This window comes from Crocodylus siamensis, chromosome 5 (genome assembly GCF_052110815.1).
Source record: "Crocodylus siamensis isolate JL-2025a chromosome 5, ASM5211081v1, whole genome shotgun sequence".
Taxonomy (NCBI): domain Eukaryota; kingdom Metazoa; phylum Chordata; order Crocodylia; family Crocodylidae; genus Crocodylus; species Crocodylus siamensis.
In genome coordinates, this window is record NC_143399.1 from 52248731 (window position 1) to 52264498 (window position 15768).

A 15768-nucleotide genomic window follows, 5' to 3' on the forward strand; every position below is an offset into this window, starting at 1 on the left:
TTCTGCTGGAAGATGATGTCTTCGTCGATTTTTTCAACACCTTCCTGAATCTTCCTGTAAGTTTTCCTCTTGCAGTTTAGCTCATGGTCCTTGTGGATCTTAGCACATCTCCCTCACCCTTGGAGGTTGCATGTTTCTATGGTATTAGGGGCTCCTGAGGATTTCCAGGTATCACTTCTCTGGCAGCAATCCCTACCTTGCTTCCAGACGCATGCAGCCACGAATCTTTGCCCATAACTTTTTTTAGCTATTGTGAGCTAAGTAGGCTCAGGAATGGTTAGTGATTGGATGAATATATCTAAGGGGTGGTGCATGGTGGTTGATTCCATGTCATTCACTCCTTTCCGACTTGCTGTTGAATCCAGGTCCTAGGAAAGTGGTGCTCAGCTGCAGGAGGTGCTGCCTTTTGAGCTGCATTCCATCAATGAAGGAAGGCATCCCCATGTGTATTGTTTATAATGTTTTTTGACCATTCTGGGATTAATTGAGCCATTACTCATTATTGGTACTTTGATCTTTCATTAAGTTACCACAGTGACCTGACCTCCCGGGTACTTGGTGGTTCCATTTGTCCTGTGCCATTTCAGTTAGGTGAAAATGCATATTTGTCCTCCCTATTCTAAAAACAGCTAACTCCCTCTGACCAGCTAGCAGAAATTGGGTGCAGTACATCTACCAGGATGTTGCCCTCTATAGAAAGGTTGTACATTGCCTTCCAGCTGGGGCTCAAAACAATTTATTGTTAGAAGTATTGATGTTATCTAGGCCAGGAATTCTCACTCTCTCATGCTTTGGGCTATTTTGACAGAGACATCCCTTTTCATGAACTCATTTGCCTTCTTAGTATCCCACTGCCTCCATAGTTTGCTCTTAAAATACCTACTTTTGGGGACTATCAGGAATGGACTCATAGAAAAGGAGCAGACTTGTGGATTAGGGGTCAGGATCTGGATTCAGTTCCCACATCTGCCAGACTCCCTGGGTAACTTAGGCCAAGTTATTTCATCTGACAAGTAAGGGTAGTATTTTCTTTCTCCTGCTCTTTCTCCGAGTTGCCTTTTTAGACTGTATGCTGTTTAAAAATACATAGGCATGCTTCCCCCCCTGCCCCTCCTCCCACCAGATGCATGTACAACATCCAGTACATCAGGGAATCTAGACCTCAATGGGCACATCTACACAAGACACTGACTGCGCAGTAGTGAAAAAATACTGTGCAGTACTGTGTCACAGCACAGATAGTGCTAATATGGTACTGCACAGTAGTGTAACCTAAAAGATGTTCACCAGTGCTACTGAGCAGTAACTCCAGTTATTGCGTATTTAGCACTTACTAAAGTAAGTATTAATAAATATTCAGTAATAACTGTGCAGTAGTGTATCGTGTAGACGCGTCCACTGTAATATAGATGATCAATAAGAGATCATAAACTAAGAACACCTGGTACACAGGGGGAGCCTTCATTCCAGTTCATGCAGCTGACATACTATTATTAACAATAATATATCAAGTGTGTCTGCTAAAGAGACAAGGCTGGACAACTCTACCTGGCCTGAAAGAATAAGAGATGAGAGTGGTTATGGGAGAGGTGCCTCTCCCATGGTATGAGTTATTGAATTTGCTAGTCAAGTTCTGGCTCCCCCTTCTCCCTCTCACTTATCCCCTCTTCCTTCTTTACAGGTCTTTGGTCAGACACCCATTTACATACCCAGTATTCGCCAGTGGTACCTGTGGCCAGAGTTACCATGCTCCCTGGTGAGACAATAACCTTTACAAGATGTAGCAGCAGGCTGAAGCCTTCTGCCCAGGAAAAGAGATGGGTAAAGAGGGAAAGACCAGAATGGGGGTGGGCAGAACAACCAGGATCTTAAGCTCAAGACTTCCAGAGGGTGGCTCCCCTTCCCTTTGTTCTCTTAGTGCGTATATTCAGTTGGGTGAATAAACCTGGGAACAATCAGAAGCAGGTGCAATAAAGGTCTGGATGCTGGGGAAGTACTATGAGCTTGAGCCAATAGTCAATAGAAAGGTCCATGATGACTTCAAGGCAGGTTGCATAAGGCCCCATGTGCAGAATGTCGCTAGAATTTGGGAGCATCTGGACCTCCTGAAGGACATTCCATCCTGAAATATCCGAGACCTAGGACACTTATCCTAAGCAATTGCTTATAAGGTTCTTCTTTCTCATAGTTACAAGCAGAATTCACCTGTCCTTTGACATTAATGATCTCTGATGCTCACCTTGGAGACAGCCCACTTCCCCTGTGCATTAGCTGTGTCATGAGAAAGTCACCACAACTTCCCTCCTCCCCAACTTGGCTTCATGGACCAGAACACATCCCTCCTCTCACAGAGGCAACCCCAGAGGCACCAAGAGGGTCATGTCCCCCCCCAGAGGTTTACTATATTGAAAAGTTAATACAGAAACAAATTCTACCAGACTTTGAATTGTGGAAGTTTTCCAGGCACCTAACTGATAAAGGGTTCTTGTTTAACAAAGTCAGCTAATGAAGTGACACCAGGGATAGATCCTTCCATCACAGTCTAATCAGTCTGTTATGGGGAAAATACAGGTACCAAAGTACAAAGGTTTATTGACATGGATGGAGAAATACCGGCTGCCACACTTCTGCAAAACCAACCTGTGCCTTCATTACATTCTCTGTCAGAAGCTTCTCAGTTTCATTAGGTCCAAGGAGGCCGGTGAGTTGTGACAACCCTAAAAGTCTCTTACTCACGATAGCTTTTGACATGCAAGCAGTTGCCTTTTCTCTATTCAGTTGTTGTCTTCACCTTTGGTGTATGTAGCTGTGGTCTGAATAGATGAAAATAGTGTGGGTACCAATATTTATAAAATTGGTTACATTTTTAAACTTTGATGTGTGGGGAAAATCATTTTTAAAAAATGGGAAGAGATAATTTGCTTAGTTTGTTTTCATATGCAAGTTGCTTGGGTGCTATGGGAAAGAGGGTCATAAAAATTACCTAGATAAAGGGACAGAGAAAGTTTAAGCCTCCATGGATAAACACTTGCATATTGCAAGGTAAGAGCAGGCAGGCAGTTAGTGTGGAGCAGCTGATGCACAGTGAATCCCTGCCTCCTTGAACTCTGCAATTTGTTTCCTTGTCCATAGAATCAAGGGAGTGATGTTAATCCTAAAACTATGAATACCCAGCCCATCTTGACTTTGAACTGAATTCTGCTTCTTTCAGCCTCAGTTTAACATTAGATAATAAAAAGACTTCTGGTGAAGCCCCAAGTTCAGGCAAAAAAGGAAACGGGTTGATGAGAATGTGGGAAGGGCAATGGCTGAACGTAGAGGACATGGGTGTGTTTTTACATGTTGGTATGAAAATATGCCTGGCATCCACAGTGGAAGATTTCCAACTGGTTCGTAGTTTGCAACTGAGTTTTGGAACAGAGCATAGATCCAGGATCTGGCTGTTGGCCTTGTAACAGAAACCAACAGAGATCAGCTGAAGGATTCTGGTAGCATATGCTTGTACATGTACACACTAGACAGCTGCCTGTTGTGATGCTTTCTGGTCTCTCATACAGCAGAGATGCTGAGATGGAAGAAGGCAGACCAATGGCTACTGGAAAAGTGCATTAGCGGTACAAGAGGGATGTGGCGCTTTCGTTCCTTCCTCCAAGAAATGGCAGGTAAGCACACACAGTTTCCCTCAGACTGGCCTCTACTACCCTATGGATACTCATATGCAGACTGGCAGTCTCTGCTGCAGCACAGTGGGTGGCTGGTGTAACCTGAAGATGTATATCAAACACCATGAGCAGTGAGGACACTATATAAGACACTACCATGGATAAGAGTACCCTGCTGAAGATAAGCTTGGAGCACAAGTACACTGAATCCCACTGCCTTGCAACTGTCACAGGAAGCCAAAATGAGGGTTTCCAATTTTATACCAAAAACTGTTGGGGAACAGGGTCACAAGCCAACAGGCTGGGAAGGAACAGACAAACTCGAATAGGTAAACATTAGCAGAGAATTATGTATACTTAGAAACTAAATAGCAGAAAACAACCAGTAGCATTGCAGTGTATTCATTCAGGGATCAGTAACTGATAGCATGAACTACAACTGTAGTGCAGACACTCAGTGAGCCTGTGTCCTCCAAATCCTCCAGGCTAGGGACAGCAATTACACATAAGTTGGTATAAGTGACTGGAAACTAGTTCAAATCTGTAATGCAACATAAATTCAATGCATATAAACTCCTTTCAAAGTGGCTAAAACCAGTTTAAGATAATCCTGGATGGATGTAATCATATGCAGCAGAAGTGGGGACTAATGGGACTTATTCCCCACAAACGATGGATGGAGCTTCCGATGGGGGCCGGCAGGCAGTGGTGAGAGAGGCAGTGGGGTTGGGGCTGGGGCTAGGGCTAGGGCTAGGGCTAGGGCAGGCCCTGCACAGTTGGGGTGGGCCGTGGAACTGAGCCGCAAGAAGATCATTCAGGGGGCACAGCTCCTGCTGCTACGTGCATCCTGGGAGGCATGGGGGTAGGTGTGTGCCCCCAAATCTACATGAGGCAGGGCAGGCTGCAGCTGCAAGCTGGGGCCAGGATACCATCGGGCTTGTCCCTGTGGGGGGGTTGGGCCACACTGTGCTTGGGGCAGATGGCGGCAGCACTGAGAGCAGGGCTATGGGATGGCCTGCAGCCACACCAAAATTCACTATAGCCCCCCAATACCATCCCAGCACTGCTGCCACCTGCCCCAAGTGCAGTACAGCCCAACCCCCCAGCACAGCCCTGGCCCCAGCCCACCTCCTTCCATGCAGATTCTGGGCACACACCCCTCCCCACCCCATGCCCTCCCAGGGTGCGTGCAGAAGCTGCCACCCCCTCCCCATGCTGGGCCCCTCCCCCCACCCCAGACAAGCTGCTCATGGCTCCATCCTGCACCCCAGCCCCAGGTCCACTCCCACCTCCTCCCCACCCCCAATGGCCCCTTCCCCATAAACATATGCTAGGGGGGGTACACATGCACTCAGCCCCTCAAATAATTTTTTCTCCATCCTCCCATGAATGTAGTATCATACTTAACTGATTTAGGTTAAGCTGGTTTATTGAATTTCTGCCCCAGATTCCCTCCAGATGCAAGTTAACTCAGTCCCCCTGCATCTCATGATGCTTTGCACTTCCCCAGCAAACCCTGCTTTTGCAGGATGGGCAAACTAGCCTTGGCCCAGGTTGTCTGCTCCAGCTGAGCAGGGAAGCATGCTCTAGACCCCCTGGCTTCTGGCCCAATCCACTGCAAGCTAGGGTGGCTATTATAGAGAACAGTCTGGTTTTCCTCTGTCCTCTGTTGATATGAAACCAAATGCCTTTATGTCCTCTATTTTTCTCTTGAAGAGTATCTTCTCTTGAAGAGAAAAATAAAGGATATAAAAGGTATCAGGTTTCATATCAATAGAGACAGAGTAGTAGAAGACCAGAATGTCCTCTATGATGGCCACCCTACTGCAAGCATGTGGCTGCATTTCCAGAACAAAAGTGAATGTCTGTTCGCTTGCTTATTGGTGTAATCTATGCAGGTTAGACTAACCTGAGAAGACTGAATCAATTCAGCCTTGGGCCTTTTGATTGCCTGTACTTAGCTCTGGAGGTACCCCTACCAGTAACCAGTCTCAGTCATGAGAACACTCTCAATTACCCACCACACATCTGGGTCCTGCTGCAACAGACCAACAGCCCTGGGCTCAACCCTACTCCAGCATCTCCAGCTGTTCTCCCTGTGCTGCTCAGGCCTGCATCCTACTGGAGCTCCCCTGCACACTGTTGCTCTGACCTGCATTTTTTTGCTGCTCCTTGATTCCTCTTCTTTGTCTCCCAGCTCCCTGGATATCTAGGAACTGCAGTTTCATGCTTAGCAATTCACATGCAGTCAGCAGACAGTAGCTCCCCCTGCTGTCACACATTTAGCTTACACAGTACATTACACAAGTTTTGGTTCAAAATGCCACCTCAGCTGACAGAGGTTTAGATCAGACAGCCCTAGCTCATCTCTGTGCTTTACTCTGCTCATTGCTAGAAGGTCTTTTCTTTCCTCTGCTTTAAAATACCAGCTGTAGTCTCTCATCAGCAGTGCTTTCAGAGGGTGCATCTACATGTGCAATTAATTTGAAGCAATAAACCCTGGAGCGTCTTGAGCCAGAAGCTACTCCCATACACATCTACATGTGAGCCTGAGACAGCAGCAATCTGAGCTGGTGTGGAGCAGTTTACATCAGAGCCACTCAGCCCTGGGCTCCAGGTAGCAGTGGTGGGTGGCAGAAGGGCTGCTTGGAGCACAAGGACATTGAAAGTGTAGAGCCATGTGTCTAGGCAGCAGGTAGGAGTCTGATCTCTGGCTGGCTGGGCATCCCAGGGTAAGATAGGACTGTCCCCAGGGTATATGGACAGTACTATCTTACTGCAGTGTTAATTAGTTTATTGCAGCCTAATACCATCTAACATATAGACAGTGACACTTTACTCTGCAGCTAATTAGTCTATTCCACAGTTAAGCACATGTGTAGATATGGCCTCTACTCTCTCTTAACCTGTCTGTCCAACACCCTCCCTCCATTTTCTCTTTCCCCCTGCCCACTCCCAATTCAACCACACTGCTCTGAATCTGATCCACAGGGGAAGAACTGATCAAGTTTTGGCTGGCTACAGAAAGGCTTCTGGAGATTGATGAGTCAGATGCTGTGCAGAGAGAGCTCTACTTGTCTCTGCTCCAGGTGCTGAAGGCCACTTATTTGCAAGAGGGTTCTACCGTTGTCACCCTCTGCAACAGGACTATAGGTAAGATCACGAGATGGGTCAGAATTTGCAGGAACTGCACCTTTCCAGTGGGTTAATGCACTTTTTGGTCGCTCAGAGTATCCCATGCCACCCTGGAGGACGGAAATATAGTGACCTATTTATTGGAAGGGGTATGTTGAGCATAAGGCTGACTTCTGTTGGTCCACCATGCAGAATGATCAGCAATATTGCAAAGTTCCAAAGTGAAATGGACTCACTGTGGCCACATTCCTTTCACCCCAGAAAAGACCACCCTCTCCATCTGCTTGGGCTTAAAAAGCAGGTAGAGACTGGGAATAAGTGACCAAACTATTTCCTTATGCCACAGGAAGGAATTCTTCCATGGCATGGTAAAACAGACTGATGCTGGAAGGAATAAAACTGAAGACTGAATTCTCACAGCTTCCTTTAGAAAGGATGATTCTGTCTTTCCTGGGATCAGGCCTGGTGGAGCTTATGATCAAATTACTACAGAGCACAAGCTGATCTAAGACTTTTACTCATAGAAAGCCTTGCTAGGGTTATGAACCTGACACTAAACTGCATGTATGTGCATATAAGATAGCTTGGGACTAGGAGTAACTAGGAATAATGGGTACAAACTAGTGGAGAGTAGATTCAAGTTAGATATTAGGAAGACATTTTTTACAGTAAGGGTAGCCAGAATCTGCAATGGGCTGCCAAGAGAGGTGGTACTATCACCTGACTTGGTGGTCTTCAAGAGGAGGCAAGATAGACACCTGGCTGGGGTCATCTGACCTCGGTCCTTTTCCTGCCAGGGCAGGGGGTCTGACATGATGATCCTTCAGGGTCCCTTCCAACTCTACAATCTATGAATCTATAAGACTTGGGCTAGGGACAGAAGTTGCACATAAACCAGTTTAAGTGAACAGTAACTGGTTTAAACCAGTAACAGAACATAAGTTCAGTGCACATAAACCAGTTTCAAAATGGCCAAAACTGGCTTAATATAAACCTGGTTGAATGTAGTATCAGACTTAACTTATTTGGGTCAAACCAGTTTATGGAACTTCTGTCCCAGACTCCTTCCTGGTTTAAATGAAATCAGAGTCCCCCAGCATACTTTTCAGCCCTAGGCTAGGCTGTCTGCTCCAGAGAGCGGGGCCAGCCCCACCCCTCTCCTCCCTAGCCAGAGCTACAGCTGGCTAAGGGAGCAGGGGAGTGCAGCCAGGATCTGCCTGGCAGCTGCGTAGCAGCATCTGCAGGATTCCCCCCCATCCCCTCTCCCACAGCAGGGACCCCAGTGGCATGGACCTCAATTAGCATCTGGCCACACCACCCCCAAGCTAGCTAATGCTGAGAGATGTCTGTGTCTCCAATTTCACTGGAACAAAGGCAGACAGAACAGTGCCAACTAACAGCTTTCTGGAACTAATCAGCAGGTCAGCTGGTAATGTCTGTCACCCAGCAGCCCTCCTTCCTTTCTTCCTGAGCAAGAAGCCAGTGGCTTGCAAATGCCTTGCAAAGTGTCTGTACCCTGAAGTAAGAAGATCTTGAACTAATGAGAGAGATGCTTTTGTTTTCTTCATGGGCTGATATGTTTTGTTTTCTGCTAAGTTCCCTGCTGGTTTGCTTCAAAGTTGTCCAAATGCATCTTTGACCTTGAAACCCCTATATCAAATGAAGGGTCACTATGCAGCAATTAATGCTGGTGATTGCTTCTACACATCAATTATTGAGCCTGGTTAGAATGCAGCTTCCCCGTCCTGCAATCTGTCAGTCTTCAACAGGGGACAGAGAAAGGTATAAGAAATGACCTGGTTTGCAACAAATGGGACCTGGTAGTACTGTCAGTATGAGATTTAGGCAAATATGAAGCACTAGCTAGCAGGATGATACAGATGCATGTAGTCTACACAAGCAGCTCTTCCCTCTCCCCACCCCCCACACCTCCCCTTTGCCACAGAGTGCTAGGTGTGGCCAGGGTCTGGCATCATTCCTCACCCCTTCAGCAGTGAGTGGGGGAAAAGCCTGACAATGGCCACTTCCCCCTTTTCCTCCAGGCACACCCTGGCTGGGGACTGTGCGGCCAGAGTCAGGGTTTAAATCCCTCCCTAATCATAGCGTTCTGCCAGGGTCTGGCCACATCCTTTCCACAGTGCAAAGGGAGGGGGGGAGGAAGGGAAGGGAGGGTTGCTGTAGTGCCCTTCCCCCCATGCTCCCCCCAGCTTCTGGCCTGAGCCACTGCAGTTCCTGAATCAAAAATGAATGTCTATCCACTTGCAAATCAGTTCAATCTACACAGGTTAGACTAACCTGCAAAGATTGAATCACTTCAGGCTTGAACTTTTTGAATGTCTGTCCCTAGCCCAGAGCTCAGGACTAGGAATCAGCTGGCTTGTGTTCTGTTCCCGACTGCCACTGATTTACTCTGTGACTGACTGACCCCATGTGGAAAATTATGGGGCAGGGGCCCCTTACATTCCTGTGTGAAGCACTTTGAGATCTAGGAATGAAAAAAGCAGTCTACAAAGTTAAGCGGTGATGTCAGGCTCCTGTTTGAAATCAGTTTCTTGTTGCTGTGAACACCAAATTCTGTTCTGGATCTATTACTTACTGTTCTTCTGTATATTGGATACTTTTTGCATGTAAAGTCTCAATTTAGTATCATTTTTTTTTAAGTCTTAAAGTTAACTTGGAACTAGGGATGTAGATTTGAAAGTGCAGCAACAAAGTAGATTTGAAAGTGCAGCTATTCTCTGTAGGAATAGCTTAAGATACAGTGGAAACAAGATATGTGGTTATTTTTTAGCCCTACAAAGTTCTCTCTCACAGGGGAGCCACCTTTCACTTTTTATGTCACCTCTCACCTGATCCGTGTGCTCATTTTTTTTTCCCCCCAATGATCCTGCTGGAAACGCTTGCAAAGTCTGATCTAAGATCACTACTGACTCTCCTTGTTTATGGCACAAGCCTGTACTGTCTGTCTATAATTCCTCATGTCCTTTTCAGAGTCTCTGTTGAAGATCTCCGACTGGCACCTTCAACACGCAAGTACCAGGAGAAAGATCCTGAGCGAGATGCAGAAACTGGCCCTGTTTAAAGTTCAAAGTTACTGGCTTCCTAATTTTTTCATTCATTGCAAACTGTGCATAGAGAAGGAGAAAGAATGCCAGCCACTACTGCAGGAGTATCAAGACCGTTTGTTATGGGTGGGCTTGCGGGAGAAGCTAGTGTCTCCAGCTCCCACAATGAGCATACGGAAGAGCCGAGACACATTTGAACTCTACTGCAGCAGAAAAGCCAAGGAGGAGACCTGGAATCTCATAATTTCTGGGAAAAGAGCTGAAGAAACAGGAAAACCTACAAGCTGTGGGTTGCAGCCAGAGGGAACACCAAGGCCAGCTAAAAGCGCAAGTGGCTTAACAGACACAGAGGAACTGCTGACTAAGGATGATGTCTCAAGAAAGGAGTCTCAGCAGTTACAGCCTCCTGAAAAGAGCATAAGTGAGACAGGAGGAGAAGAGGCCACTTCCAAAAGTCCCAGCCCCAAATCCCAGTCGCCTCTTCAAGTGGAAGACCTCAGCAAAAAGAAACCCCTATTTGAAATGCATGCTTCCACACCAGTTGTCCAGCTGCCATCACTGCTAGCCCTGAAAAAGATACTCAAGTCCTCTCCCTCTTTAGATCTCCTGCACTGGGTACTTAATGCTGACAGCTGTGCAGGATGCCCCTTCAGGGAGTTCTTGAAGCACAGGAATCATACAGTGGAGACCCATCTCTTGGATCTGTGGCACGATCTGGAGGACTTTCTGAACGTAGTGCTGAGTTCCAGCAAAGGAGGAAGCTTCCTCCTGCGGCACTTGTTGAGTGCAAGGATATCTGAGACCTACTTGACAGAAAACAACCAGAAACTTCCCCTGGAGCTGAAAACTCTCAGGAACTTGCATGACCTTCTGCCTTCTGGAAAAGTCATTCCCTGGATATTGAAAGCACAGGAAGAAATTTGCAAGGTAGGAAACGCTGACTGTGATGCTGGTATTGAGAAGAACAACTGGCACTCCCTACGTGATAGGCGTTACAAATATATAATCCTAATTTGTAACACTGCAAATCCGAGTGCTGGGGTATCTGGTGGAACCTTTCCTATGTACCATGCACATGTGCAACTGCAGTAGCTAAAGTTTATGACCCTGGAAGGCATACTTTAGGATATCAGATTCTGAAACAGAAACTCCCAAGTGGATGTGGAATAAATCATAAGTGGATAGGAGGCCAAATTTCTAAAGGTTAGCACCTACATTTTGTCTATTTTACCTGCATACATAGCTGGCATGCGTGAGAAGCCCGCTTTTACATCAGTAAATGGAAATTAGTGCACATAACATGGGTACCTAAATGAGAAGCTACCCATTAACTGATCCAAAAGTGGATTTTATGCGTGCAACATAAAGCCTTTTTAAAGGCTTAGTACCTAAATTCAAAGGTAGGGAAGAAGGAGGTTAAATGGAGCTGCAAGAATCAGGTACACAGAATTACCCCAGGGGTGCCGTGAAGATTTAGTAGGGACGTTGCTCTGAGCTGAAGACAATTATAGTCTGTTTTCTCCAACTTTCTCTTTCACTCCACACGAGGCAGGGTGGGAAGCTTGGGAGGCTGAGCTAAGGATCTGTTCACATCCAGGCTACTGCTTTCATTGTGACAGAGGTTTGTGACCAAAAGTTGTTATAAGCCAGTAGTCCTCAGGCAGCCAGCGTGACACATGAGTTGAAGGGCTTAACCCAGTTTGCATTAGAAAAACCACCACTGGAACTGAACCTTTTGTTAGTGGTCTCAGCCACTAAGAAGTGTTGAGCAGGCATTCCCTTTCATCCCTAGCCACTGCATGTCCAGGGCAGGGTTGAGGTTCATGGATAGGGCAGCATGCTCTGCTGCTGCCCAGAGTACCCTACACCTATGCAGCAAAGCCTTTGCACTTGTCCCAGCACAATGCACCTATTGTTGTAAAGTTCCTCCTTGACAGCCTAAAGCCAAAGGCTCCAACCACTACCAAGAGAGACACTGGCTAACAATGCATCTCCCTGTTTACTCATCAGATCCTCAGCTGCTTCTATGATGAGTTCCTAGATGATGATGATGAAATATTCCTTCAGTTTGTGGTAAGAGACAGCTGCTAGGGGGGCACAGATTGCTTGACCATGTAGGTCAAAGCATGCTTCTGTTAGAGTGCAGACAAGACTGCCCAGAGGCTACGTGCACAACACACCACTCCATCTGTACATGCCTGGGAAAGCATCAAGCTAAGTATTACTGCTGTGCATGTGGCTGCGTAGAAGAAGCTATTTTACTCCAGCATGCTGAAGCAGCATCCTCACATTTCTTAGCCAGTAACTCCAATAGTTTAGCAGCCACATGCAAGGTTAGACATGCATCTTGGAACACCTGCTCTTGGCTAACCAGAGGCAACCAAGAATATAGACAGAAACAGCTTTTCAGAGCAGAAAATAGGAGCCAAACCCATATGCAAACCAGGGACTAGAATACTGATCAGAAGACTTACGGGAATAGATTCTATACAGAAAGCATCCTTTTTCTTAGCACAGTAATGGACACTAATGTTTAGGTAAGAAATGAAAAAATCTGCACGCATAATTAGTGAAGTGTCTTGATAATGGGGAGGATCATCTAGCCTTAACTTCAATTATATCTATGTTTTCACACTTTTTCCATGCCCTAAAAGAGTTATTTAAGGAACCAAATTCCACAAGGTATTTCTCTTACTTGATATTAGAAATTCCACAAAGCCAGGTCCTATGTTGTATTAAGTCCACAAGTAGCATTCTGCTCCAAGAAAATCTTGGAAAAAACATCCCACAAACAGACAGGAAGATATTCTGATTCATTTTGGGGCTCTGTAGAACTCATATAAATAGCCTTGTTGACTCAAGTCAACACTTTTCAACTGGCCTCCTGTATTAAGTGCCTCACTCAACACACCAAAGACCTGACTTTAAATGGCTCCTTAGTACTGACAGCTCCCTTTAACGTTAGTTGGGTGCTGAATACATTTGCCTGAAAATCAGGTCTTCTTTTTGTAAAACTGGGTTCCCCAAACTTCTGGCTCCTTCTATACAAATTGACCTTGAGCCAATAAAAGGAATACCTAAGGGACTACTTTTATAATTCCACTGAGCTTCTTTTTGCATTGTTAGGCCTCTGACTCATTTTAAGTGTTGCACTTCATTCTTTTTGATGGCTGTAAATTAAGGAGATGGCCACATTGTTTAGCACCCCTTGTCAAGGAAATTACCTTTCAGATCAGGGAACTGCTTTCTGAATGCAATTAGCACTTTAGCAGGTGTTAGGGCTGCAGGTTATAAACTAGCTGAGCCCAAATCCTCTCAGGGTCACTCCAGTTATGGCAGCAGAATTGCACCAGGAATGAACAAGGCAGCAGTTGGGCACACTGTCTCAGCAGCACACTGCTCTAACGTATCAGCCAGGGGGTATTCTAACCCTGTTGGCTTGTGAAACGCATAGATGGCTCACCAGTCGTTAAAAGCCAAAGCCCACAAAGTTTGCCATGAGGGGCAGGGAGTGCCACTCTGCTTTTAGAGGCCTGTTTATAACTGAGAGCTGAACTGCAGTAATGCATCTGCAGGTTCTGCCACTTAGGGGAAGGGTAGCCAATCAATAGGGTGGGCTTCCCTTGGTAGCATTCTTGGCACTACCTCACAACCCTATGACATAAGGCATGGACCATAATGTATTAAATAAAGAGCCAACCTAGCATGCCCATGCCTGGATTACATGAGTGATAAGGTAATGAGCTGCATACTCAATGTTTGCATTTCACATAGCGTCAGCATCAGAGCAGATGGACTGGAATGACTGCCGAACTAGCTAACTCGGGTACTGCTAGCAGGCCAGCTGTGACAGCACAGACCTCAGTGGGAGTTAACCATAAATATTTAGCCTGCTTTGGGGGCATTGTTTGCAAGCCATGCCTAACTGTGTGTTGGTGCATCTCTCCTCCTAGCAGTACTCCCCCTGCCTAGTTGACAGTCACAGTGCAGACACCCTGAGTGGCACTACACCTCCAAGACTAATGATTCTTGTGTTTCAGTAGATGGCATTGTCATCAACTGTTGTCAAGAAGAAATGTCTTCTGCCTCTTCCTCCTGACCGTTATTTGGTTAGGTGTGGTAATACCCAGCAATGGGGCAACCCCCCCCCGCCGCACACACATTTTATCTGTGCCACACATACACAGTGCATGGCTTGGTCAGTGCCAGCTTTGGACAGACCTGCACGAGAACAGCAAGGTCTGAGCTCACCAGCTGATCATGGCAGGGTGTGGGCAGAGACACTGCTTTTACATGGCTCTGGAGTCCAGGGGATGAGCACTGCTGCTGGATTTCCCCTCCTTTTTCTTCCCCCACTGAACTTAGCAATAGGGGAAAGGAGGGGACTTTTGGGCTCTAGAGCTGTGTGAAAGCAAGGGCTGTGGGCAGACCCTGCACCAAGAGCTCACAGTCAAATTAAGAGGCGGGGAGGGAAGTGCAACCACGCTGCAGCACCCCCTCTAGATCTATTCCTTATTAGGTGTATTATGGGGGGGTCTCTCTTTTCCCTAATGAAGAGGAAGGAGATTCTTAAGGCTAATACGGAGGACTAGGGAGATCTGGGTTCAGTTCCTGGATGTACTGCAGATTCCATGTGTGACCCAAGGCAAACTGAGGGATAGCATTACTACTTTTCTCTCACACTTTGTTTCTCTTGAATATTTAGACTATGGTGTTCGGGACAGAGGCTGTCTCTGTACAGCATCCATCCATCATGATGGGTCCTCCAGCAGTACTGGAATACAGATAGTAAATAATAAACATGAGTACCAGTTACTGTCTGAGCTCCACTGTCCTCAACTGAAGCGCCCAGTGTGGCCTTGCCCATGTTTAAGCACAATCATGTCAGCAATGTTCACAATGCTTGAGACAACTGATAAGTTGTTGGTCTTTTCTAGCAGAGTAGCTCGCAGGATGTCACCCAGGCTTTGTGGAATCAGTCTTTTCCCTTTGTGCTGTAGTCTCAGATAAGCAGCATTCAGAAGCCTGCAAGACAAGAGAAAACTTCTGAAAAAATCGAACGCTATCTGCTGGCCAAGAGGACAAATGAATCGCTGACCCTGAGCCAGGTCTTAAGTGGAGCCAGGGACTTCGAGTCACTTTCAGATGAACACTGGCGCCTAATAGCTACTCAGGATCTCACAAGAGGTGGATCTATCTGGATGGAATTGGAGCCTGTTGTGCACAAGATAGGTAAAAAGAGTCTCTTTTTGTTGGGGACTCGGACACACTCAGCTGAGTAATCAGCATCCACATCAGTCTGGGAAAACGCTGAAACACAGAGCATACCTAGAGTTAGTGATTCCTTTAGTTAATTTGACATAAGCATTGAGGTTCTTGAAGATTTTCCCAAGCTATTGATTTGCTGAAAATGTTTAAAACATTTTACAAAATTAGTTTTCTGGAAAAATCACCCTGTTCGTCTGCAGGCACATAGAGTGGCTGAAGTTTTGCAAAAAAATTTGACAGTGTCAATTTTAGCCAAAACAATCCTTCAAACTTTTGACTTTAGAGATTAAATTTTCTGTCATTGATCTCAGCCCAAAGGTGCATTTGAATTTTATTTTTGCTAATCATCATTCGGCCTTTTTTGAGCAGGAAAGAAAATACATTTTGTGCCACATGTTATAATACTCTGAACAACAAGAGGAAAATGGCAGACTCTGAAAGTTTGGTACTGGAAATATCCCTTGCTAAAAGTTCCCCTTGATGATCTAGTGAAAGCAGATACTGATTTCACCAAATTATGAGGGGTTGCAAAGTATGGATCTTGCATCTGTATTGGTCAATACCATTAACTGTGCAGTCTTTGGCAGGCAGACTCCCAATATTTCATTTGCCTTAGAGACATAACCAACCAGTTTTGA

At 46.0% G+C, this 15768-nt stretch overlaps 1 protein-coding gene across 1 annotated transcript in view; it reads left to right on the forward strand.

Annotated features, from left to right (window-relative positions):
• Window positions 1-15768, forward strand: part of RGSL1 (regulator of G protein signaling like 1) — a 65545-nt gene that overhangs the window by 23852 nt on the left and 25925 nt on the right. The window contains exons 2-6 of the mRNA XM_090049749.1: window positions 3558-3662; window positions 6654-6815; window positions 9789-10789; window positions 11873-11935; window positions 14863-15143. Of these exons, the coding sequence (XP_089905875.1) occupies window positions 3558-3662; window positions 6654-6815; window positions 9789-10789; window positions 11873-11935; window positions 14863-15143 (1612 nt within the window). The remainder of the gene's footprint in view (window positions 1-3557; window positions 3663-6653; window positions 6816-9788; window positions 10790-11872; window positions 11936-14862; window positions 15144-15768) is intronic.